Genomic DNA, 26,383 nt, shown 5'->3' with positions numbered 1-26,383 from the left:
CTTAAAGCACGTCTTGACAGAAGTAAGAGCTGTGAGAGGGGCAGCAACTTGACCGAAATTACGAATGAAACGCCGATAGAAATTAGCGAAACCTAGAAAGCGCTGCAACTCGACACGTGACCTTGGAACGGGCCAATCACTGACAGCCTGGACCTTAGCGGGATCCATCTGAATGCCTTCAGCGGAAATAACAGAACCGAGAAAAGTGACGGAGGAGACATGAAAGGCGCACTTCTCAGCCTTCACGTAGAGACAATTCTCTAAAAGGCGCTGGAGTACACGTCGAACGTGCTGAACATGAATCTCGAGTGACGGTGAAAAAATCAGGATGTCGTCAAGGTAGACAAAAACAAAGATGTTCAGCATGTCTCTCAGTACATCATTAACTAATGCCTGAAAAACAGCTGGAGCATTAGCGAGACCAAGCGGCAGAACCCGGTACTCAAAATGCCCTAACGGAGTGTTAAACGCCGTTTTCCACTCGTCTCCCTCTCTGATGCGCACGAGATGGTAAGCATTACGAAGGTCCAACTTAGTAAAGAACCTGGCTCCCTGCAGAATCTCGAAGGCTGATGACATAAGGGGAAGCGGATAACGATTCTTAACCGTTATGTCATTCAGCCCTCGATAATCACGCAGGGCGCAGAGTACCGTCCTTCTTCTTAACAAAAAAAAAACCCCGCCCCGGCAGGAGAGGAAGAAGGCACTACGGTGCCGGCGTCAAGAGACACAGACAAATAATCCTCGAGAGCCTTACGTTCGGGAGCCGACAGAGAGTATAGTCTACCCCGAGGAGGAGTGGTCCCCGGAAGGAGATCAATACTACAATCATACGACCGGTGAGGAGGAAGGGAGTTGGCTCTGGACCGACTGAAGACCGTGCGCAGATCATGATATTCCTCCGGCACTCCTGTCAAATCACCAGGTTCCTCCTGAGAAGAGGGGACAGAAGAAACAGGAGGGATAGCAGACATTAAACACTTCACATGACAAGAAACGTTCCAGGATAGGATAGAATTACTAGACCAATTTATAGAAGGATTATGACATACTAGCCAGGGATGACCCAAAACAACAGGTGTAAAAGGTGAACGAAAAATCAAAAAGGAAATAGTCTCACTGTGGTTACCAGATACTGTGAGGGTTAAAGGTAGTGTCTCATATCTGATACTGGGGAGATGACTACCATCTAAGGCGAACATGGGCGTAGGCTTCCCTAACTGTCTGAGAGGAATGTCATGTTTCCGAGCCCATGCTTCGTCCATAAAACAACCCTCAGCCCCAGAGTCTATCAAGGCACTGCATGTAGCACCCGAACCGGTCCAGCGTAGATGGACCGACATAGTAGTACAGGATCTTGATGGAGAGACCTGAGTAGTAGCGCTCACCAGTAGCCCTCCGCTTACTGATGAGCTCTGGCTTTTACTGGACATGAATTGACAAAATGTCCAGCAAGTCCGCAATAGAGGCACAGGCGGTTGGTAATCCTCCGTTCCCTCTCTTTAGTCGAGATGCGAATACCTCCCAGCTGCATGGGCTCAGTCTCTGACCCGGAGGGAGGAGATGGTTGCGATGCGGAGAGGGGAAACACCGTTAACGCGCGCTCTCTTCCACGAGCTCGGTGACGAAGATCTACCCGTCGTTCTATGCGGATGGCGAGTGCAATCAAAGAGTCCACACTGGAAGGAACCTCCCGGGAGAGAATCTCATCCTTAACCTCTGCGTGGAGTCCCTCCAGAAAACGAGCGAGCAGCGCCGGCTCGTTCCAGTCACTTGAGGCAGCAAGAGTGCGAAACTCTATAGAGTAATCCGTTATGGATCGATCACCTTGACATAGGGAAGCCAGGGCCCTAGAAGCCTCCCTACCAAAAACTGAATGATCAAAAACCCGTATCATCTCCTCTTTAAAGCTCAGGTAATTGTTAGAACAATCAGCCCTTGCCTCCCAGATAGCTGTGCCCCACTCTCGAGCCCGGCCAGTAAGGAGTGATATGACGTAAGCAACCCGAGCTCTCTCTCTTGAGTATGTGTTGGGTTGGAGAGAGAACACAATATCACACTGGGTGAGAAAAGAGCGGCACTCAGTGGGCTGCCCGGAGTAACAAGGTGGGTTATTAACCCTAGGTTCCGGAGACTCGGCTGACCAGGAAGTAGCAGGTGGCACGAGACGAAGACTCTGGAACTGTCCAGAGAGGTCGGAAACCTGAGCGGCCAGGGTCTCAATGGCATGACGAGCAGCAGACAATTCCTGCTCGTGTCTGCCGAGCATGGCTCCCTGGATCTCGACGGCAGTGTTACGAGAATCCGTAGTCGCTGGGTCCATTCGTGGTCGGATCCTTCTGTTATGCAGATGAATGAGGACCCAAAAGCGACTTGGCGAAAACAGAGTCTTTATTCCAGTAAAGGATAAGAGCACTACTCCTGGACAATCAGAGCAGAAAACAAAACATAAAAAAACTTAAATCCACTCGTAGTGACGAGGACAGACTGGAGACTCGACCATTAACTGTAGGTTGCCTCGGGAAGGCACCGACCGTAGCGGACTCAGACACCTGCTCACACGCAGCATCTGAAGGAGACAAGACACGACAGGGCGAGACCAAGACACAGCACAGCGAACATCATACAAGGATCCGACAAGGACAGAAGCGGAAAACAAGGGGAGAAATAGGGACTCTAATCAGAGGACAGAATAGGGGACAGGTGTGAAAAGACTAAATGAGTGAGTTAGGAGAATGAGGAACAGCTGGGAGCAGGAACGGAACATAGAGAGAGGAGAGAGAGGGAGGGGGAGAGAGAGGGATAGAAAAAGGGAACGAACCTAATAAGACCAGCAGGGGGAAACGAACAGAAGGAAAGCATAATGACAAGACAATATAAGACAAAACATGACAGTGGTAGCTGTAAATGGTAGGCTGTTAGCGTTATCTGTTAGCGATTGTTGTTAGAGGAGGCTGTTAGCGGTAGTTATTAACGGTATGTTTTTAGAGCAGGTTGTTAGCGCTAGCTGTTAACGAGGCTGTTAGTGGTAGCTGTTAACTATAGGCTGTTAGTGCTAGCTGTTAACGCTAGCTGTTAGCGAAGGTTGTCAATGGTAGCTGTCTATACTTGGCTGCTAGCGGTTAGTGGAGGCTGTTAGCACTAGCTGTTAGCTGAGCCAGAATATTAGTCTTAATGACCCAGTTTTCTCTCTCTGTAATATGAGACTCCGTTGTCAGTCAAGATCCGACTGGGAGACAGACAAGACGTTGATATGTAGCCTAGGATGATATACACTCCATGTTGTGTTGGCATCAGCAGAGGACAGGGCTGTCTGGTATGGACAGAGGTTGAGGGCAGTGTGTATGCTAGGTGCTAGTGTCAGATTTATACCAGGTGTGGGCATGCATGCAGTATATGTGAGAAACGGTGTGTGTGTGTGTGTGTGTGTGTGTGTGTGTGTGTGTGTGTGTGTGTGTGTGTGTGTGTGTGTGTGTGTGTGTGTGTGTGTGTGTGTGTGTGTGTGTGTGTGTGTGTGTGTGTGTGTGTGTGTGTGTGGACTACACAGTGTCATCCATGTATAGTTGACTGACTGAGTGTTCCAGTTCCGTAACTGAGCAGAGCTAATGAGGAATATGGCAGAGCCAGTCAGCGCTGTGCTGTTGGGTTCACTCAGAGAGACAGCTCAATCTCTGGGTAATAGAAACGCTTGATTACAGATCTGCTACGGTTACTAAGAAATCACACACTTACCCTCCACCTGCCTCTTAGTGTGGAGGTGTCAGAGAGGGAGAGCGGTCATGTGGGTGTGTGTGTGTCAGAGCGAGAGAGAGAGAGATGTGTGAGTATGCGTATCATAGTGTGTGTGTCGTGCCTCTGGTATAGCACTGAGGTGGGTACAGTAGGTGGGCATGGGTCACAGTGTGTGAATTATCCTGGACCTCAGAGAGCAGAACAGAGAGGAGAGGAAGTCCTTCTGAGAGAGAGAGAGACAAAGTGAGACAAAGTGAGAGACAAGAGACAAAGTGAGCAAGACAGAGACAAAGGGAGCAAGAGAGAGAGAGACAGAGAGAGAGAGAGAGAGAGAGAGAGAGAGAGAGAGAGAGAGAGAGAGAGAGAGAGAGAGAGAGAGAGAGAGAGAGAGAGAGAGTAAGACAGACAAAGAGAGAGAGACAAAGGGAGTAAGACAGAGAGAGAGAGAGAAAGGGAGTAAGACAGACAGAGAGAGAGAGACAATGGGAGTAAGACAGAGAGAGAGAGAGAGAGAAAGGGAGTAAGAGAGAGAGAGAGAGAGAGAGAGAGAGAGAGAGAGAGAGAGAGAGAGAGAGAGTAAGAGTAAGACAGAGAGAGAGAGAAACAAAGGGAGTAAGACAGAGAGTAGATTATAGACATCAAATCCTAATCCGGTTTTGTTCCTTAACATAAATTCTTGTACACAATGAGATATATGAATTCCAAGACCTAATCTGTATCACACATTACAGTCAATCACACACACTACCATAGGGATTCAATATACAGTAGTCTTCTCTCTGTCACTTAACTGGCCTATTCAACATAGATCACATTATATTTCAACATCTTCCACTGTCTCATCCAGTATGACTGTGTTAGAGACCTAATGATTGGTTAAGCTGTTAGCTCCCTATTGGAGTAATATTGCATGCTCTCAAATGCTATTTGCGGCTGGCTGTCAGCTGTTAATTGAGCTGAATGTGATCCTTAACATTAATCCGTCTTAGCGGTGATGTGTGTTTGATCCCGGTCTGCTCTGGATCCTGCTAGCTACGGCGCCTTTAAACCTACGCAATGAGCTGTGGGCGAGCGCTAGCTAGCGCTAATGCATGTATCAAGTGTTCATGTGTGAATCATTTGTGTTGTGTGTGTGTGTTCATGTGTGAATCATTTGTGTTGTGTGTTCATGTGTGAATCATTTGTGTTGTGTGTTCATGTGTGAATCATTTGTGTTGTGTGTGTGTGTTCATGTGTGAATCATTTGTGTTGTGTGTGTGTGTTCATGTGTGAATCATTTGTGTTGTGTGTGTGTGTGTGTGTGTTCATGTGTGAATCATTTGTGTTGTGTGTGTGTGTGTGTTCATGTGTGAATCATTTGTGTTGTGTGTGTGTGTGTTCATGTGTGAATTTCTGTTGTATATGTTCAAAGAAATGATGTGTTGTATTTGGCGCCAAGCTCTGTTTTTCACCCATGCTGCACTGCACGTGATCAGAACCAATCCAGTTCGACCTTTGAACTCAGCTTCAAAGTGTAGTGGCCCACCTACCTGTATCTCATACAACAAACAATAAGCTACAATACAACATGTACAATATCAACTACATCACAGTTCCCTAGCCATGTTGGAGACACGGGTGTCTGCCAGGCGCCATTGGATCACCCAGTAAACGAGATGAATCACCCAGCACATCAGACCATTGGCCCGGCCACAGAGAGAATACGGCTGAAGGCACTATTCCCAGTCGCTCACACCTCGCTCCACTTTGTAACCCTCACCTTTTAGCAAAGCAGGTGTCAGGAGGGCTGGCTCATAGAAGTTGTATTGAGCTGGAAAGATGATGCAATGTGTGATTTGAGTAAATCAACTATCCCCATCCATACTACTGTTCATACAGGCAAAGGCTAATAACGTGCTGCATATCCCAAATGCTATACTAGGGGTTAGGTTAACCATCCATAGTACCAGCTACAGCTAGCACAAAGATGTTGATTCCTATATGTTCTCTCCTACTAGAACGGCAGTCAGATTTGTTGATATAGTGTTACCTCAGGGATCCTGACACTCTCCAGTAGAGAGGTATTTTAAAGAGGAGACAACAACAAAGATATTTACTGCTTAAGTAGCTCTCCTCCCACACCGCCCGGATGACTCTTTCAGACTTGTGTATAATCATTTGTGTTCCAGCAGCACCTCTTTAGTATTCTAGAAGTGTGTCCTAGTAGTAGTAGTAGTGTGTCCTAGTAGTAGCAGTGTGTCCTAGTAGTAGCAGTGTGTCCTAGTAGTAGCAGTGTGTCCTAGTAGTAGCAGTGTGTCCTAGTAGTAGCAGTGTGTCCTAGTAGTAGCAGTGTGTCCTAGTAGTAGCAGTGTGTCATAGTAGTAGCAGTGTGTCCTAGTAGTAGCAGTGTGTCGTAGTAGTAGCAGTGTGTCGTAGTAGTAGCAGTGTGTCCTAGTAGTAGCAGTGTGTCATAGTAGTAGCAGTGTGTCCTAGTAGTAGCAGTGTGTCGTAGTAGTAGCGGTGTGTCGTAGTAGTAGCGGTGTGTCGTAGTAGTAGCGGTGTGTCATAGTAGTAGCGGTGTGTCGTAGTAGTAGCAGTGTGTCGTAGTAGTAGCAGTGTGTCGTAGTAGTAGCAGTGTGTCGTAGTAGTAGCAGTGTGTCGTAGTAGTAGCGGTGTGTCGTAGTAGTAGCGGTGTGTCGTAGTAGTAGCGGTGTGTCGTAGTAGTAGCGGTGTGTCATAGTAGTAGCGGTGTGTCGTAGTAGTAGCAGTGTGTCGTAGTAGTAGCAGTGTGTCGTAGTAGTAGCAGTGTGTCGTAGTAGTAGCGGTGTGTCGTAGTAGTAGCAGTGTGTCGTAGTAGTAGCGGTGTGTCGTAGTAGTAGCGGTGTGTCGTAGTAGTAGCGGTGTGTCATAGTAGTAGCGGTGTGTCGTAGTAGTAGCGGTGTGTCGTAGTAGTAGCGGTGTGTCGTAGTAGTAGCGGTGTGTCGTAGTAGTAGCGGTGTGTCGTAGTAGTAGCGGTGTGTCGTAGTAGTAGCGGTGTGTCGTAGTCGTAGCGGTGTGTCATAGTAGTAGCAGTGTGTCGTAGTAGTAGCGGTGTGTCGTAGTAGTAGCAGTGTGTCGTAGTAGTAGCGGTGTGTCGTAGTACTAGCGGTGTGTCGTAGTAGTAGCAGTGTGTCGTAGTCGTAGCGGTGTGTCCTAGTAGTAGCGGTGTGTCCTAGTAGTAGCGGTGTGTCCTAGTAGTAGCGGTGTGTCCTAGTAGTAGCGGTGTGTCGTATTACTAGCGGTGTGTCGTAGTAGTAGCAGTGTGTCGTAGTCGTAGCGGTGTGTCCTAGTAGTAGCGGTGTGTCCTAGTAGTAGCGGTGTGTCGTAGTACTAGCGGTGTGTCGTAGTACTAGCGGTGTGTCGTAGTCGTAGCGGTGTGTCCTAGTAGTAGCAGTGTGTCCTAGTAGTAGCAGTGTGTCCTAGTAGTAGCAGTGTGTCCTAGTAGTAGCAGTGTGTCGTAGTACTAGCGGTGTGTCGTTCCACAGTAGTCTATCATTGTAAATAAGCATTTGTTCTTAACTGACCTGCCTAGTTAAATAAAGTTTAAAAATCAAATAGTTCTGTCTTTAGCAGTTGGTCTATTGCTGTGTACTGTCTTTTGTATTGGTATTTCACTTGTGCATTTCGTTTGATTTAGTTCCTGGGTGTATTGTAAAGCGTGAACAATGTTACATGAGTACTTTTTTCTGAATGGCTGGCTGTGTGTGTGCGTTTACATGTGTGTATCAGATTGCACTTAGCACTGATATTCAGTGCCATACACTCTCCTCACACTCAGCGTCCCGTCGCCCGTGAAGAGGCAGGAGCACAGTGAACGAGAGGATGAGGTGAGGGGCAGTCGACACGCCAATGAGAGACGCGATCAGTGGCGAGATCCTCCAGATGATCGTCATTAATGTGTTCACCACTTCTGGCCCGGTCCAGTCCTCAGGTCGGGCACAGAAACACATCCATCCAGCTACTGAGAGGTGGATTCATCAACACATTTGTTTGGCCCCAAGTGGAGTCTCTACATTGATTTTCTCTCTGTCTCTATTTTCCCCTGGCATATTTTCAAGGTGTCTTCCAGCCTCTGCATTACAAGGATTTCGACTTTCATTCGAAACCTATTTTTTGTGACATTGTTGTCACTTAAACCACTTTCAGTCACCTACTAAAAACCGATTGAGAAACTCCATTGTGACTCCATTTCATAATATCAGCAGCATATGATATCTGAATATGTAGATTTTAAGCTGTTACCCTTTGCCTGATTGTGTGCTGAAACGTAACCTCTGTAGGCTCGTTTCTCAGACACAGATTAAGCCTGGTCCTTGGATTTAATAGCTGTTTCAATGGAGATGTTCTGCTTTATAGTTCAAGAGTAGGCTTAATCTGGCTCCACGAAACTGTCTCTTTGTGGAATAAAACACGTAACACAATAAATTAGTCTGTGGTCCTATTGTTGTGTGGTGTCAAGTCTCTCCACCCTCCCAGTCCCTCGTCAGGAGCAGAGGAATGACAGAGGCCTCCCAGAGTGGCTCCTAGGACCCCAGTCCTCTTATGGCTTCCTGGAAACAGAGATTAAACCAATCCAATTCAGCTAGCCTTTATGTCATGTTTTCACTACGAGGTTGCTCTGGGACACAGAAAGGCAAATGTTGCCAGACAAATTTAGGGATGTTGAAATGTTCAAGTGTGTGTTTTACGTAACCAATTGCTGCTGACGCACTGAACTAAATATGTTGTTGCTTCATCAGGGTGAGCTTTTCTGTACTGGTTCCATCAAATTTGACTTCCACTTATGTTCTCACACACAGAAACACACATGTGACTCAAGTGGGAGTGTGTGTGTGCATGCGTTCAAGCGTGCATGCCTTGGGGTGCATACATGCGTGGGAACAGGTGTGTGTGTGTGTGTGTGTGTGTGTGTGTGTGTGTGTGTGTGTGTGTGTGTGTGTGTGTGTGTGTGTGTGTGTGTGTGTGTGTGTGTGTGTGTGTGTGTGTGTGTGTGTGTGTGTGTGACTGTCATTCAGTATATACTGAGTGCACAAAACATTAAGATATTTGCATGACATGGACAGACCAGGTGAATCCAGGTGAAAACTATGATCCCTCATTGATGTGACTTGTTAAATCCATTTCAATCAGTGTAGATGAAGGGGAGGAGACGGATTAAAGAAGGATTTTGACAGGTTAAAGAATGATTCAGCGTTCCATCTCCAGAGAAGTAATGACCTCCCAGCCCTCTCCTCCTCCCCAGCCCTCTCCTCCTCCCCAGCGCTCTCCTCCTCCCCAGCGCTCTCCTCCTCCCCAATCGCTCTCCTCCTCTCAGCCCTCTCCTCCTCTCAGCCCTCTCCTCCTCTCAGCCCTCTCCTCCTCCCCAGCGCTCTCCTCCTCCTCTCAGCCCTCTCCTCCTCCCCAGCCCTCTCCTCCTCCCAGCCCTCTCCTCCTCTCAGCCCTCTACTCCTCTCAGCCCTCTCCTCCTCCCCAGCGCTCTCCTCCTCTCAGCCCTCTCCTCCTCCCCAGCCCTCTCCTCCTCCCAGCCCTCTCCTCCTCTCAGCCCTCTCCCTCCTCCCAGCCCTCTCCTCCTCCCCCAGCCCTCTCCTCCTCCCCAGCCCTCTCCTCCCCCCCAGCGCTCTCCTCCTCCCCAATCCCTCTCCTCCTCTCAGCCCTCTCCTCCTCCCCAGCCCTCTCCTCCTCCCCAGCCCTCTCCTCCTCCCCAGCCCTCTCCTCCTCTCAGCCCTCTCCTCCTTCCAGCCCTCTCCTCCTCCCAGCCCTCTCCTCCTCCCAGCCCTCTCCTCCTCCCAGCCCTCTCCTCCTCCCAGCCCTCTCCTCCTCTCAGCCCTCTCCTCCTCCCAGCCCTCTCCTCCTCTCAGCCCTCTCCTCCTCCCAGCCCTCTCCTCCTCTCAGCCCTCTCCTCCTCTCAGCCCGCTCCTCCTCCCCAGCCCTCTCCTCCTCCCCAGCCCTCTCCTCCTCCCCAGCCCTCTCCTCCTCCCAGCCCTCTCCTCCTCACAGCCCTCTCCTCCTCCCAGCCCTCTCCTCCTCCCAGCCCTCTCCTCCTCTCAGCCCTCTCCTCCTCCCAGCCCTCTCCTCCTCCCAGCCCTCTCCTCCTCTCAGCCCGCTCCTCCTCCCCAGCCCTCTCCTCCTCCCCAGCCCTCTCCTCCTCCCAGCCCTCTCCTCCTCTCAGCCCTCTCCTCCTCTCGGCCCTCCCTTTCCTCCTCCCAGCCCTCTCCTCCTCTCAGCCCTCTCCTCCTCCCAGCCCTCTCCTCCTCCCAGCCCTCTCCTCCTCCCAGCCCTCTCCTCCTCCCCAGCTCTCTCCTCCTTTCAGCCCTCTCCTCCTCTCAGCCCTCTCCTCCTCTCAGCCCTCTCCTCCTCTCAGCCCTCTCCCTCCTCCCAGCCCTCTCCTCCTCCCAGCCCTCTCCCCTCCCAGCCCTCTCCTCCTCTCAGCCCTCTCCTCCTCTCAGCCCTCTCCTCCTCCCAGCCCTCTCCTCCTCTCAGCCCTCTCCTCCTCCCAGCCCTCTCCCTCTCCCAGCCCTCTCCTCCTCTCAGCCCTCTCCTCCTCCCCAGCTCTCTCCTCCTCCCAGCCCTCTCCTCCTCCCAGCCCTCTCCCCCTCCCAGCCCTCTCCTCCTCTCAGCCCTCTCCTCCTCCCCAGCTCTCTCCTCCTCCCAGCTCTCTCCTCCTCTCAGCCCTCTCCTCCTCTCAGCCCTCCCTTTCCTCCTCCCAGCCCTCTCCTCCTCTCAGCCCTCTCCTCCTCCCAGCCCTCTCCTCCTCCCAGCCCTCTCCTCCTCCCCAGATCTCTCCTCCTCTCAGGCCTCTCCTCCTCTCAGCCCTCTCCTCCTCCCAGCCCTCTCCCCCTCCCAGCCCTCTCCTCCTCTCAGCCCTCTCCTCCTCCCAGCCCTCTCCTCCTCCCAGCCCTCTCCTCCTCCCAGCCCTCTCCCCCCCTCTCCTCCTCTCAGCCCTCTCCTCCTCCCCAGCTCTCTCTTCCTCCCAGCCCTCTCCTCCTCCCAGCCCTCTCCCCCTCCCAGCCCTCTCCTCCTCTCAGCCCTCTCCTCCTCCCCAGCTCTCTCCTCCTCCCAGCTCTCTCCTCCTCTCAGCCCTCTCCTCCTCTCAGCCCTCTCCTCCTCCCAGCCCTCTCCCCCTCCCAGCCCTCTCCCCTCCCAGCCCTCTCCTCTTCTCAGCCCTCTCCTCCTCTCAGCCCTCTCCTCCTCCCCAGCCCTCTCCTCCTCCCCAGCCCTCTCCTCCTCTCAGCCCTCTCCTCCTCCCAGCCCTCTCCTCCTCCCAGCCCTCTCCTCCTCCCAGCCCTCTCCTCCTCCCCAGCCCTCTCCTCCTCCCCAGCCCTCTCCTCCTCCCCAGCCCCCTCCTCTTTCCCAGCCATGATGTCAGCCATGATGTCATGATGGAGCTCACATGTGATTTAACCTATCAGTACAACGCAGAGTGGAAGAGGAGAGAGAGAGAAAAAGAGAGAGCAGCAGAAAGAGAGACTGCTCATTAGTCAGACCTAGTGTTTTGACTAAGTGATTTCTCTCAGATTTCCACTGATATATTGACAAAAACCTTTGATCTGATTGTCAGTTTACAGGATAGTTCTGGAGCCAAATGTCCAGTCCAGGCACTCTCTGTTCTGCTCTTTCATTGCTCTCTCACAGCCCTCTCTAATACCAGCCCACACAGCTGTGCACCGCCACACGCGCCCTCTGCCTATGGTCTCTCCCCTCGTGTGTGTGTGTGTGTGTACTCTTGACGTTAGCTGAGACGGGCATTCCAGGAAGCTTGCTCGCTCGGAGGAGCAGGCGCGGCCGTAAACAGCAACAGCAAGGCCTCTTTGATGGGCAGTGACTCACAGAGGTGTGAGTGTGTGTGGATGCAGGCATGCGTGTGTGTGCATCCTTATTAGAGAGGGTAGGGGGCGCCCTATAGGCTCAGCCTGTGGTGTTCATGGTTTCAGTGCCAGCAGCAGAGCAGGAGGCTGGGCGTGTGGGCTATGGCAGTAATCAGAGCACATCACCCAGCCTCTCTCTTGATGATTAAATGGAACAAGATGGCTGAACCCCTCTGACTGCAAGACTTCCTGCAGATTCATCGTCCCCTTTATAAAGTTTGACCTAAATGAATAACTTTCTGTTGGGAAATGGTGAGTGCGTCCCGTGACCATTTTGTGCCATTTGAATTGTAAGGAATCGGCAGCATTCGTGGGAATGGTTTATTCTGTCCACTACATCTTACGACCTCTGTGGTCATGGAATGAGACTGGGCGTGTTTCAGTACAAAATGTCCCTAGCCATAGGAAAACATGAGCAAGCGTTCCTTTTTTAAAGACGTTTGTTTCTGTGTTTGCGAGAGACGATTTAGTTGTGTACAGTAATGACTATTACTTTGCTCTGACTCACGCAAACTTGATATTCATTGACATTCAAACAGTGATTGATATTCACATTAGAGCAACAAAGAGCTGTCTGAGACTAAGCTGTGAATATCCATAAAGTATGTCGATGTGATAGTTGGCTTGTGCTGCTAATTCACTGAGATAAATACTGACAGCATTGACAACTCAGTGGAGGAAGATTATGTTTTTCTAAGCACGTTTGAGGGTTATTTTAAGTCTTTTCTACATAAATCTGTTGACTAGAGTTGGGGCGGATTGGTTCAGGACGATCATGTGACTCCAGGGAGCTACTGTACTCCTAATGGAGAGAGAGAGAGAGAGAGAGAGAGAGAGAGAGAGAGAGAGATAGTGAGAGAAAGAGAAGATGAAAGAAACAGAATAGAATCTGCAAGCTCATTCTCGCTCTGCTTCAAAGAAAACCTCAAGTTCACCTCGGCTCACTGTCGCCACGGCGCCTGCAGCGTGACACGACACGACAAAATCACGAGGCAGAGCCACACTAAAAATATTGGCATAGATTCAACCGCTTGTATTTTGACAATGAGGACAGGCTATTTTAGTCATGCATACCTGCGGCTATAGACCAATCTGTACATTTCTGAGAGTCCCGCTTTCTAGCCAGATCATGGAAAATGTATGACTCCTGTCTTGTTTGATGAATAGAACACTTGACTTCAATACATTGAGTGGATTGCGAGCCACAACTTGTAAATCCTTCATGCCACTTAAACCCTGTGACCCCAATCTGGCCTCAGTGCTGCTGTCGTGGATACATGTCCTGGCTCGTCAATGAACCTTCCCTGGTTGGTGCTGAGGTCAGTGACTAGAAATGACAGCTGGACAACTTGGGGTGGTACACACGGACAACTACTGTCTATCTGTCCATCATGAGAGAGAGAATCCTAAGCATGAAGCCATGTGGTGGCAGCGGTGGGACCCAGCAGGCCAGTGAAGCCATGTGCTTGTTATTCCACTTTGGCTGGTGCTATAATCTCTCTAGGTACCATGCAGCTGGTAGTGTTACCCAAACATCTATTCTCATTGGACGGGATCTTGAGGAGATGAGATGAGCAGACAACCTCTCAGGATGCCTCCCTGTACATCATCCAAACTCCCCCTCTTTTAGCGTTCCTCATTTCCCCGGCCCGCGATTGGCTTTCAGCACCACGGACGAGGACATCCATCGCCATGCCGACCGTGCTCTGTTGGCAGCCGGGACACCCGTATATCTTGTCCCATCATACAGCGGGGTTGACAGCTCATTCTCCGTGTCTTGGCTGATAGGGAGTGCTTTCCCAGGCTGGGCCCGACATCCATCATCCCCCGCCCCTTAGCCCCCCTCTGCCCCAGTGTACGCTCTCCATCACATGGCCGAGCACGGGTGAGGACGGGGACAGGCTGTAAAGAATGGGTCCCTGCGCCCCAAGTCTCCCTCTGGCCCCCGCTGTCGCTCATTTGTATTTCTGAAAATGAGATGCCAGTGAGCAGGGTCATTAATAACCAAGGGGAAGGAATTAGGCATCCTGGAAATTTTCCGGAAGAGTCTTGGCTCTCTCTCTCTCACTCTCTCTCTCTGAGTTCTATCTCTGCTGCAGTCACATCAGTACTCTCTCTACTACAGTCTCATCAGTACTATCTCTGCTGCAGTCACATCAGTACTCTCTCTACTAGTCTCATCAGTACTCTCTCTACTAGTCTCATCAGTACTATCTCTGCTGCAGTCACATCAGTACTCTCTCTACTAGTCTCATCAGTACTATCTCTGCTGCAGTCACATCAGTACTCTCTCTACTAGTCTCATCAGTACTCTCTATACTAGTCTCATCAGTACTATCTCTGCTAGTCTCATCAGTACTATCTCTGCTGCAGTCACATCAGTACTCTCTCTACTAGTCTCATCAGTACTATCTCTACTACAGTCACATCAGTACTCTCTCTACTAGTCTCATCAGTATTATCTCTGCTGCAGTCACATCAATACTCTCTCTGCTGCAGTATCATTAGTACTATCTCTGCTGCAGTCACATCAGTACTCTCTCTACTACAGTCTCATCAGTACTATCTCTGCTGCAGTCACATCAGTACTCTCTCTACTAGTCTCATCAGTACTCTCTCTACTAGTCTCATCAGTACTATCTCTGCTGCAGTCACATCAGTACTCTCTCTACTAGTCTCATCAGTACTCTCTCTACTAGTCTCATCAGTACTATCTCTGCTAGTCTCATCAGTACTATCTCTGCTGCAGTCACATCAGTACTCTCTCTACTAGTCTCATCAGTACTATCTCTGCTGCAGTCACATCAGTACTCTCTCTACTAGTCTCATCAGTATTATCTCTGCTGCAGTCACATCAATACTCTCTCTGCTGCAGTATCATTAGTACTTTCTCTGCTGCAGTCACATCAGTACTCTCTCTACTACAGTCTCATCAGTACTATCTCTGCTGCAGTCACATCAGTACTCTCTCTACTAGTCTCATCAGTACTCTCTCTACTAGTCTCATCAGTACTATCTCTGCTGCAGTCACATCAGTACTCTCTCTACTAGTCTCATCAGTACTATCTCTACTACAGTCACATCAGTACTCTCTCTACTACAGTCTCATCAGTACTATCTCTGCTGCAATCACATCAGTACTGTCTCTACTAGTCTCATCAGTACTATCTCTGCTGCAGTCTCATCAGTACTATCTCTGCTGCAGTCACATCAGTACGCTCTCTACTAGTCTCATCAGTACTCTCTCTACTAGTCTCATCAGTACTATCTCTGCTAGTCTCATCAGTACTATCTCTGCTGCAGTCACATCAGTACTCTCTCTACTAGTCTCATCAGTACTATCTCTACTACAGTCACATCAGTACTCTCTCTACTACAATCTCATCAGTACTATCTCTGCTGCAATCACATCAGTACTGTCTCTACTAGTCTCATCAGTACTATCTCTGCTGCAGTCACATCAGTACTCTCTCTGCTGCAGTCTCATTAGTACTATCTCTGCTGCAGTCTCATTAGTACTATCTCTGCTGCAGTCACATCAGTACTCTCTCTACTAGTCTCATCAGTATTATCTCTGCTGCAGTCACATCAATACTCTCTCTGCTGCAGTATCATTAGTACTATCTCTGCTGCAGTCACATCAGTACTCTCTCTACTACAGTCTCATCAGTACTATCTCTGCTGCAGTCACATCAGTACTCTCTCTACTAGTCTCATCAGTACTATCTCTGCTGCAGTCTCATCAGTACTATCTCTGCTGCAGTCACATCAGTACTCTCTCTACTAGTCTCATCAGTACTATCTCTACTACAGTCACATCAGTACTCTCTCTACTACAGTCTCATCAGTACTATCTCTGCTGCAATCACATCAGTACTGTCTCTACTAGTCTCATCAGTACTATCTCTGCTGCAGTCACATCAGTACTCTCTCTGCTGCAGTCTCATTAGTACTATCTCTGCTGCAGTCTCATCAGTACTATCTCTGCTGCAGTCACATCAGTACTCTCTCTGCTGCAGTCTCATTAGTACTATCTCTGCTGCAGTCTCATTAGTACTATCTCTGCTGCAGTCACATCAGTACTCTCTCTACTACAGTCTCATCAGTACTATCTCTCAGTCACATCAGTACTCTCTCTACTAGTCTCATCAGTACTATCTCTGCTGCAGTCTCATCAGTACTATCTCTGCTGCAGTCACATCAGTACTCTCTACTAGTCTCATCAGTACTATCTCTACTACAGTCACATCAGTACTCTCTCTACTACAGTCTCATCAGTACTATCTCTGCTGCAATCACATCAGTACTGTCTCTACTAGTCTCATCAGTACTATCTCTGCTGCAGTCACATCAGTACTCTCTCTGCTGCAATCACATCAGTACTGTCTCTACTAGTCTCATCAGTACTATCTCTGCTGCAGTCACATCAGTACTATCTCTGCTGCAGTCTCATTAGTACTATCTCTGCTGCAGTCTCATTAGTACTATCTATGCTGCAGTCACATCAGTACTCTCTCTACTAGTCTCATCAGTACTCTCTCTACTAGTCTCATCAGTACTATCTCTGCTGCAGTCACATCAGTACTCTCTCTACTACAGTCTCATCAGTACTATCTCTGCTGCAATCACATCAGTACTGTCTCTACTAGTCTCATCAGTACTATCTCTGCTGCAGTCACATCAGTACTCTCTCTACTAGTCTCATCAGTACTATCTCTGCTGCAGTCACATCAGTACTCTCTCTACTAGTCTCATCAGTACTCTCTCTACTAGTCTCATCAGTATTATCTCTGCTGCAGTCACATCAATACTCTCTGCTGCAGTAACATTAGTACTATCTCTGCTGCAGTCACATCAGTACTCTCTCTACTACAGTCTCATCAGTACTATCTCTGCTGCAGTCACATCAGTACTCTCTCTACTAGTCTCATCAGTACTCTCTCTACTAGTCTCATCAGTACTATCTCTGCTGCAGTCACATCAGTACTCTCTCTACTACAGTCTCATCAGTACTATCTCTGCTGCAGTACTGTCTCTACTAGTCTCATCAGTACTATCTCTGCTGCAGTCACATCAGTACTCTCTCTACTAGTCTCATCAGTACTATCTCTGCTGCAGTCACATCAGTACTCTCTCTACTAGTCTCATCAGTACTATCTCTACTACAGTCACATCAGTACTCTCTCTACTACAGTCTCATCAGTACTATCTCTGCTGCAATCACATCAGTACTGTCTCTACTAGTCTCATCAGTACTATCTCTGCTGCAGTCACATCAGTACTCTCTCTACTAGTCTCATCAGTACTCTCTCTACTAGTCTCATCAGTACTATCTCTGCTAGTCTCATCAGTACTATCTCTGCTGCAGTCACATCAGTACTCTCTCTACTAGTCTCATCAGTACTATCTCTACTACAGTCACATCAGTACTCTCTCTACTACAGTCTCATCAGTACTATCTCTGCTGCAATCACATCAGTACTGTCTCTACTAGTCTCATCAGTACTATCTCTGCTGCAGTCACATCAGTACTCTCTCTGCTGCAATCACATCAGTACTGTCTCTACTAGTCTCATCAGTACTATCTCTGCTGCAGTCACATCAGTACTCTCTCTGCTGCAATCACATCAGTACTGTCTCTACTAGTCTCATCAGTATTATCTCTGCTGCAGTCACATCAATACTCTCTCTGCTGCAGTATCATTAGTACTATCTCTGCTGCAGTCACATCAGTACTCTCTCTACTACAGTCTCATCAGTACTATCTCTGCTGCAGTCACATCACTACTCTCTCTGCTGCAGTATCATTAGTACTATCTCTGCTGCAGTCACATCAGTACTCTCTCTACTACAGTCTCATTAGTACTATCTCTGCTGCAGTCACATCACTACTCTCTCTGCTGCAGTCGCATCAGTATTTTCTCTGCTGGAGTCATTGCTCCAGAGCCTTTCCGTTCACCTTCACACTCCTGGGCCAGACTACATTCAATCATATGACCTACTGCCTATAGATCCAGACCCCTAGACCCAGGCCTCTAGACTCAGGACTCTAGATCCAGACCCCTAGACCCAGGGTTCTAGCCCCAGGCCTCTAGACCCAGGCCTCTTGATCCAGGCCTCTAGATGTAGACCCAGACCACTAGACCCAGACTCCTAGACCCCTAGACCCAGGCTTCTAGATGTAGACCCAGGCCTCTAGTTCCAGACCTCTAGATCCAGGCCCCGAGACCCAGACCCCTAGACCCAGACTCCTAGACCTAGACCCAAGGCCTCTAGACCCAAGGCCTCTAGACCCAGGCCCCTAGACACAGGCCTCTAGCTCCAGACCCCAAGCTCCAGACCCCTAGCTCCAGGTCTCTAGACCCAGGCCTCGAGACCCAAGGCCTCCAGACCCAGGCCTCTAGACCCAGGCCTCTAGACCCAGGCCTCTAGACCCAGACCCCTAGACCCAGGCCTCCAGGCCTCTAGACCCAGGCCTCTAGATCCAGACTCCTAGACCCAGGCCTCTAGATCCAGGTCTCTTGATCCAGGCCTCCAGATCCAGGCCTCTAGATCCAGACCCCTAGACCCAGGCCTCTAGATCCAGGCCTCTAGACCCAGGCCTCTAGACCCAGGCCTCTAGACCCAGGCCTCTAGACCCAGGCCTCTAGATCCAGGCCTCTAGACCCAGGCCTCTAGACCCAGGCCTCTAGACCCAGGCCCCTAACCCAGGCCTCCAAACCCAGGCCTCTAGACCCAGGCCTCTAGACCCAGGCCCCTAGACCCAGGCCTCCAGATCCAGGCCTCTAGACCCAGGCCTCTAGACCCAGGCCTCTAGATCCAGACCTCTAGACCCAGGCCTCTAGATCCAGACCCCGTGATCCAGGCCTCCAAACCCACTCCTCCAGACCCAGGCCTCCAGACCCAGGCCTCCAGACCCAGGCCTCTTGATCCAGGCCTCCAGATCCAGGCCTCTAGCTTCAGACCTCTAGACCCATGCCTTTAGATCCAGGCCCCTAGATCCATGCCTCTAGATCCAGGCATCTAGACCCAGGCCTCTTGTCCCAGGCCTCTAGATCCAGACCCCTAGACCCTGGCCTCTCGATCCAGGCCTCCAGATGCAGGCCTCAGGCCTCGAGATCCAGACCTCGAGATCCAGGCCTCGAGATCCAGGACTCTCGATCCAGGCCTCTAGATCCAGGCCTCTAGATCCAGGCCTCTAGATCCAGGCCTCTAGATCCAGGCCTCTAGATCCAGGCCTCTAGATCCAGATCCAAACTGTCAAACTGTCTGACAGTCTCCTGTCTCCTTTATTTTCATCTTTTTTTTCCTACTTCTTTTTCTTCTCTCATATCTGGGCCAGTAGTCAGACAGAGAGCTCGGAGAAGATGAGAGAGGGAGATATAAAGCAGAGTTCATTAGTACATGTACTAGTGATCAGTTTGAAGTTAGACCCTAGCCTGCAGCCTGAAGTGACTGGCACTCAGCAGTGGCTGCTAGCTGTCTGTGAAGAGGGTGAGTGTTCTTCTGGAGGGCCACTTCACACCACTGTCACTCCTCACAGATACAGTTGGGAGGAGGAAGGGAGGGGAGTCCACTGTGCATTGAGAGATTGCTTATCAGGGCCTCATAACGGGCAGTAAGATCTTCAAGATACAATAAGCCACATTTTTCAGCGAAGTCTACATTTATGAAGACGGGTGATTTCATCAGAGGACATATTTTTCAGATGTTACAGAATGATTTGACCAAGATGGACATTTCCCTCAAATGCTTTCGCTGCATGGAAAGAGGTCCAGTTTCAGAATGGGGACATGAGAAGTCTTAAGTTTTTTCTGTCTACCCAAAACCCCAAGTTTCAACTCGTTGCTTTCTTCACTTTTGTCATCTGCAGTTTTAGTGCAGCGTTTTGGGTGAGGTGTCAGTAGTTGACGTTGGTCTCCACTAAGACAATGGGAAATAGCTCCTGGAGAAAAAAAGGCTAGTGATAAACTGTTCTGCTGATAGACCCCCGAGTCACTGTGTGTGTGTGTGTGTGTGTTCCCGCAGTGTGTGCACCTACAGTGTGTGCGTGTGAGTCAGCGTTCATGCGTCTCGAGCCCCATGCTCGTGTGTGTGTGTGTGATAAGAGTGGGGTGTCTGTTAACTATTAAGTCTGCCTCAGCTACTCTCTTTCTGGCTGATTGTGAATAGGCCTACATCACAGGGTGCTGGGGGCACCTTAATTGGGGAGGACAGGCTCGTGGTAATGGCTGGGGTGGAATGGTATCAAATACTGATGTTTGATGCAATTCCATTTACTCCGTTCCAGCCATTGTTATGAGCCGTCCTCCCCTCAGCAGCCTACTCTGACCTACATGTACTGTATACATGTCATTACAGTTATAAGGAATATGCTTAGTAACAGAGTTGCTCATTAGCTGTTGCCATGGACTTAATGTCAGCTTTTATGTTGCCTTCAGTTTAATATGTAACCAATCTGCTCAATTCAGAACTGGTGTATTTTTAATACCAATAAACTCACAACAAGATCATTGTTTGTCATACACCAAGATGGCTGCCTTTTTTTAATGTATTATTTCGTACATTGTTAGCCCAGACAATCTCAAGTGTTATTTCATCCAGCCAGGAAGAACTACTGGATATAAAAGTGACGTCAACTTACCATCATTACAACCAGGAATACGACTTTCCCGAAGTGGATCCTTTGTTTGGACCTCCACCCTGGACATGGGATCTAATCCCAGAGGCCGACCCAAAACAACGCGGTCGCCGCGGGAGAGGCAGAAGGAGCGGCCTACTGGTCAGACTCAGAAGGCGAGCACACCATTTAAATGTGTTAACCCTCGCAAGGCTGCCGGCATTGACTACAGCTCAGCATTTAACACCATAGTACCCTCCAAACTCGTCATTAAGCATTAAGCATGAGACCCTGGGTCTCGACCCCGCCATGTGCAACTGGGTCCTGGACTTTCTGACGGCCTGCCCCTAGGTGGTGAGGGTAGGAAACAAGATCTCTACCCCGCTGATCCTCAAAATTGGGCCCCACAACGGTGCGTTCTCAGCCCTCTCCTGTACTCTCTGTTCACCCATGGCTGCGTGGACATGCACGCCTCCAACTCAATCACCAAGTTTGCAGACAACAAGACATCCTACAGGGAGGAGGTGAGGGCCCTCAGAGTGTAGTGTTAGGAAAATAACCTCTCACTCAACGTCAACAAAACAAAGAAGATGATTGTGGACTTCAGGAAACAGCATCGACGGGACCGTAGTGGAGAAGGTGGAATGTTTTAAGTTCCTCGGCATACACTTCACGGACAAACTGAAATGGTCCACACACACAGAAGGCGCAACAGCGCCTCTTCAACCTCAGGAGGCTGAAGAAATTTGGCTTGTCACCAAAAACACTCACACACTTTTACAAATGCACAATCGAGAGCATCCTGTTGGGCTGTATCACCGCCTGGTACAGCAACTGCACCGCCCACAACCGCAAGGCTCTCCAGAGGGTAGTGCGGTCTGCACAATGCATCACCGGGGGCAAACTACCTGCCCTCCAGGACACCTAGAGCACCCGATGTCACAGGAAGACCAAAATGATCATCAAGGACAACAATCACCTGAGCCACTGCCTGTTCACCCCGCTATCAGTACAGGTGCATCAAAGCTGGGACAGAGAGACTGAAAAACAGCATCTATCTCAAGGCCATCAGACTGTTTAACAGTCATCACTAACATAGAGTGGCTGCTGCCAACATACAGACTCAAATCTCTGTCCAATTTAATAAATGGATTTAATTAAGGTATCGCTAGTCACTTTAAATAACGCCACTTTAATAATGTCTACATATTCTACATTATCCATCCCATATGTATATACTGTTTTCTATACCATCTACTGCATCTGGCCTATGCTGCACAGCCATCACTCATCCATGTATTTATATGCACATATTCTTATTCGTCCCTTTACATTTGTGTGTATAAGGTAGTTGTTGTGAATTTGTTAGATTACTTGTTAGATATTACTGCACTGTCGGAACCAGAACCAAAAGCATGTCGCTACTCTCGCATTAACATCTGTTAACCATGTGAATGTTACCAATAAAATTTGATTTGATTTATTTACAAGTTAATGGTGAGCTAATTACAGAAAATAGGTTCTGGTTTGGAGTGTGACTAAATAAAAGCAGGTTATTCTACCAGATCATTTTTGAATTTGGACACTCATTTTGGCCTAACTATCCTATTTTGACTCGTTGGCTGGTATCCTAATTTGACTTTGGTGCAGGTCATGTTGTTCTTCACATTAGTGCCTCTGGTAAACACACTATATCAAATAAAATCAACATTTATTTTTCACATGCACAGGATACATACGGTGTAAACACTACAGTGAAATGGTTACTTGCATAGTGGAGTCTTTTGTTTAGATGTAGTTTGCTTGCTAAACAATGAACCATAATCCCAACTCATAACGTTACTTCCCTGCATGAATCTACAGGTAGCTCAAGCTTAACAACTTGCAACGCAACTGGCTCTGAGATACGAATAATATTATACACAGATCATACACATAACGTTAGCTAGCGAGCCAGCTAGCTAACAGCATGCTTTAACTTGCAATGAAAAGGACTTTCTGACTAATTTAAAAACATCTAATATCTGAAAATGTAGCTAGCTAGAATCTCTTACCCATATACATGGATGAACGCTTCTCACTCTCTTTCATGGATCCATGGTTTCCCTTAGTTTGAAGATGTAATCCAGAGACAGGTGTTTTATACAACAGCCTTCTATGTTCTCTTTTCGACTCTCTCCGTATTTGCAAACAAATGCCTGAATTTTCTACATCTCCTTAGCTATAATACTCTGCTTCCACCAGGCCATCCACTGATTTCAAAACTCGGTTCTCCAGAAAGTGTTCTTTGTGATATATATATTTTTAAAATGCTTTAGAAAGGGTTGCCTACATATACTAAGAAGCTCATGTTATAGACATAAATGTGCTACATGGCAGACCAATCCGAACTCGTCTCTCCGAATGTCCAACCCATCCATTATCTCAACCAACCGTGACTAGTGGGAAGGTTCCTTTCTTTTTTCGTGGCTAAACCAACTAGGCTCATAATTTAACAATTTTATTCGTATTTACAGATGGCATATAAGTTTGTCATTAATTAAGGCACATGAAAGTTCACGTTCCATAAGGCATTTCTGCCCCTAAATGCATTTTGATAAAATGTGTGTGTTTGTGTTTGTACCTTTTTTCAGAGTCAAGGTAAACACTGGAGTAATTAAAATAAAATGTATGCACGGAGAATGTAAGTCGCTTTGGATAAATGTAATTATTGCTCACCTTTGAATTGTACTTGTGACCCTGTCACTATTTTTGTATTGGGTGGCAGGTAGCCTAGTGAGTTTTGGGCCAGTAACCGAGAGGTCGCTGGTTACAATCCCAGATCCGTCAAGGTAGAAAGAAAATCTGCCTTCTGCACTTGAGCAAGGCAGTTAATCCCTGACAACAACTGCTCACCGTGCATGGATGTTGATTAAGGCAGCCCCCTGCACCTCTCTGATTCAGAAGACGGTTGAATGCATTCAGTTTTGCAACCCACAAGGTATCGTCTTACAGTACCTCCTGATTTATTCTCTTTGTTAATTTAAAAGGATAGAAAAGTCTGCCTCCCTATTCCTCACTGAAATTAATTGGACACAAAGACTTTTGCCTATTCATGCCTTTGTGGTGTGTGTGTGAGTGTGTGTTTGTGCATGCATGCGTGCGTGCTTGCGTGTGTCTATATGTGTACCTTGTACGGTATATTGTTGTTACGCACACGTGTGTGTGTGTGTGTGTGTGTGTGTGTGTGTGTGTGTGTGTGTGTGTGTGTGTGTGTGTGTGTGTGTGTGTGTGTGTGTGTGTGTGTGTGTGTGTGTGTGTGTGTGTGTGTGTGTGTGTGTGTGTGTGTGAGTCAGCGTTCATGCGTCTCGAGCCCCATGCTCTGTGAACGGATGGTCAACTGGTGGGAGGAGGGAGCGAGTGTTCTCATTGACAGAACAGAACAAGGAGCAGGTTGACAGCTCTATATATATACTCCTTCATCTTTTACTTTGAATAACTAAGCAGAGAGAGGAGAGAGGATGAGACTTCATCCCTGAGCCAGTACACCACTGAGTACTTCTGGATGTCAGCCGAAATACTACCACAGAATGAAACTAGATAGTAATGACGTAGCCCAGACTTAATTTAGACTGAGTTATTCTGTCCTGTGAGGCTGTCTGTGTAGAGCACGTGGATCGGCAGACCCCTCCTGTCTGTGTAGAGCACGTGGATCGGCAGACCCCTCCTGTCTGTGTAGAGCACGTGGATCGGCAGACCCCTCCTGTCTGTGTAGAGCACGTGGATCGGCAGACCCCTCCTGTCTGTGTAGAGCACGTGGATCGGCAGACCCCTCCTGTCTGTGTAGAGCACGTGGATCGGCAGACCCATCCTGTCTGTGTAGAGCACGTGGATCGGCAGACCCCTCCTGTCTGTGTAGAGCACGTGGATCGGCAGACCCCTCCTGTCTGTGTAGAGCACGTGGATCGGCAGACCCCTCCTGTCTGTGTAGAGCACGTGGATCGGCAGACCCCTCCTGTCTGTGTAGAGCACGTGGATCGGCAGACCCCTCCTGTCTGTGTAGAGCACGTGGATCGGCAGACCCCTCCTGTCTGTGTAGAGCACGTGGATCGGCAGACCCCTCCTGTCTGTGTAGAGCACGTGGATCGGCAGACCCCTCCTGTCTGTGTAGAGCACGTGGATCGGCAGACCCCTCCTGTCTGTGTAGAGCACGTGGATCGGCAGACCCCTCCTGTCTGTGTAGAGCACGTGGATCGGCAGACCTCTCCTGTCTGTGTAGAGCACGTGGATCGGCAGACCCCTCCTGGCTGTGTAGAGCACGTGGATCGGAGACCCCTCCTGTCTGTGTAGAGCACGTGGATCGGCAGACCCCTCCTGTCTGTGTAGAGCACGTGGATCGGCAGACCCCTCCTGTCTGTGTAGAGCACGTGGATCGGCAGACCCCTCCTGTCTGTGTAGAGCACGTGGATCGGCAGACCCCTCCTGTCTGTGTAGAGCACGTGGATCGGCAGACCCCTCCTGTCCGTATGTGGATATACATTCAGTTAACAGATGGATGGAGGATGGTTAATAATGCATTCGTGTGGAGGAGAAGAGAAATGTGAGGTAGTCGTTTCGAGGTCACTTACAATGTGTCTGACCCTTTAGACAGGTTCCCATGAACATTAGACAGGCCTAGGGCAGCACACTGGACAAAATAATGCAGCTGATGCTATCATTTCTTCATAGAATTCATATTATCCACTGTAATAACATCCACAATATCATCTCTGCATGTGTCGTGTCATTCCATGAAAACATTCCCGACCACCACGCCTCTGGTTGACTGGTCTGGGATCAGCGCATGCTTTTACATTTGCATGCCTTCCCTCAAAAAGGGTACTGTCTGGTTGGGGTTAGTAGCACCCCGATCTGACCTTAGATCTGCTGGTATTGACCTTGCAGGTTCTTGCCTTGCTCTACTTTCACACCTCTGTGCGATCCTTAGAATGATTTTAGAATGACCTTGGGACCCACAGTACTACTTGATAACGATTAGGTCCGATTTGTCCCTGTATCAGTTTGCCGCGTACTCCTCCTCCCTCTTTTTTTTCTCTCCCTCCCTCTCTTGATGTTACTTTAGTTGTATTTATTTAAGTTGTTAATGTTCTCTTTCTCTCTCTGCCCTCCTCTTCCTCCCCCTTCCTTCTAACTCTCTCTCTCTCTTCCTCTGTTGTAGTAGGCTGTGTTGATTTACAATAATGCTTTAGTGGTTGCTGATGTAATGTCTGTATTTTATTTAGCCTTTGTTTCGTCTCTGCGTTGTTCTTCTGTCTGTGTTGTGGTGAGCGCTCCCCTAACCTCAGTTCATTGTGTTGTGGCACCATGGCAGTCCAGGATGATGCTGCTCCAGGTACCCAGGAATACATTATGTTGCGGCAGGATTCCATCCACTCATCGGCGGATTTAAGGAGTAAGGGGTCCCCATTTCGTGCTAAGTGTCACGAAATCTTCTGCTGCCCGCTGAAGCAAGTCGTCAACAAAGAGAGCTCAGAGCCCGAAGGTTTGTCCGCACCCCCTCCTTGTTTTTTTAAGTGATGCATATTTTTTTGGCTTTTCCTCCTCTCTTTCTCTCTCTCATATTCTGTCTGAACTGATAGTTCTCCTCCCCTCAAAGTTTCCGTTCATTTACATCCCATTTTTGGAAAGCATCTGGCCTGTGCGGTCTCTCACTCATAGTGTGTGTGTATGATTGTCAGTATCTTATGCTTGCCTGTGGCGCACAGCCCACCAAACATCCTCCAACCACCCATAGGCCCCTGCTACAGCCAACATAAAGGAATATTAAAACCACTGAAAGGGGTCATGGAATGATGCAGCTGCTGTTCACCGTACTGGAGCCTCTTGGCTTCATGGAATAAGAATCTTGCAGCTCGTCATGCTACAACCTCATGACTCTGCACCTCTACTGTATAGGACATCCATATGAGGTTGATATTAAGATGATGCCAGTATATTATTGGCTTGTTGCCCACCCATTAAGCAACTGTCCGTCTCCCCCCATGCTCCCCTGGCTTTTAGTCTTGCTGGCTTTAGCCCTGTCCCTCTCTATCTCCTTCTCCCCCATCGCTCCTCCCGCCTCCTCCTTTCTCTACCTGCCTTTCTCCTATTCCGTCCTCCCCCTCTCTCT

At 48.8% G+C, this 26,383-nt stretch overlaps 1 protein-coding gene and 1 long non-coding RNA gene across 10 annotated transcripts in view; one reads left to right on the top strand and one right to left on the bottom strand.

The window, feature by feature from the left end:
• LOC127913994 (uncharacterized) overlaps positions 1–26,383 on the bottom strand; it is a 423,857-nt gene that overhangs the window by 243,272 nt on the left and 154,202 nt on the right. The gene's annotated exons all lie outside the window — the stretch shown is intronic.
• LOC118363423 (fibroblast growth factor 13-like) overlaps positions 1–26,383 on the top strand; it is a 215,097-nt gene that overhangs the window by 107,606 nt on the left and 81,108 nt on the right. For 8 of the 9 annotated variants that reach the window (XR_008087555.1, XR_008087551.1, XR_008087553.1 and 5 more), the window contains exon 3: positions 25,586–25,756. The exons of the other annotated variant lie outside the window; for it this stretch is intronic. Coding sequence is in view for 3 of the 8 variants with exons in the window: in XM_035744270.2 (XP_035600163.1) it covers positions 25,586–25,756 (171 nt within the window). In the remaining 5 variants the exon portion in view is untranslated. The remainder of the gene's footprint in view (positions 1–25,585; positions 25,757–26,383) is intronic. 9 annotated transcript variants of the gene reach the window in all.

This window comes from Oncorhynchus keta, chromosome 30 (assembly GCF_023373465.1).
Source record: "Oncorhynchus keta strain PuntledgeMale-10-30-2019 chromosome 30, Oket_V2, whole genome shotgun sequence".
In the NCBI taxonomy this organism is placed as follows: domain Eukaryota; kingdom Metazoa; phylum Chordata; class Actinopteri; order Salmoniformes; family Salmonidae; genus Oncorhynchus; species Oncorhynchus keta.
This window is presented reverse-complemented; position numbering and strand designations above follow the sequence as displayed.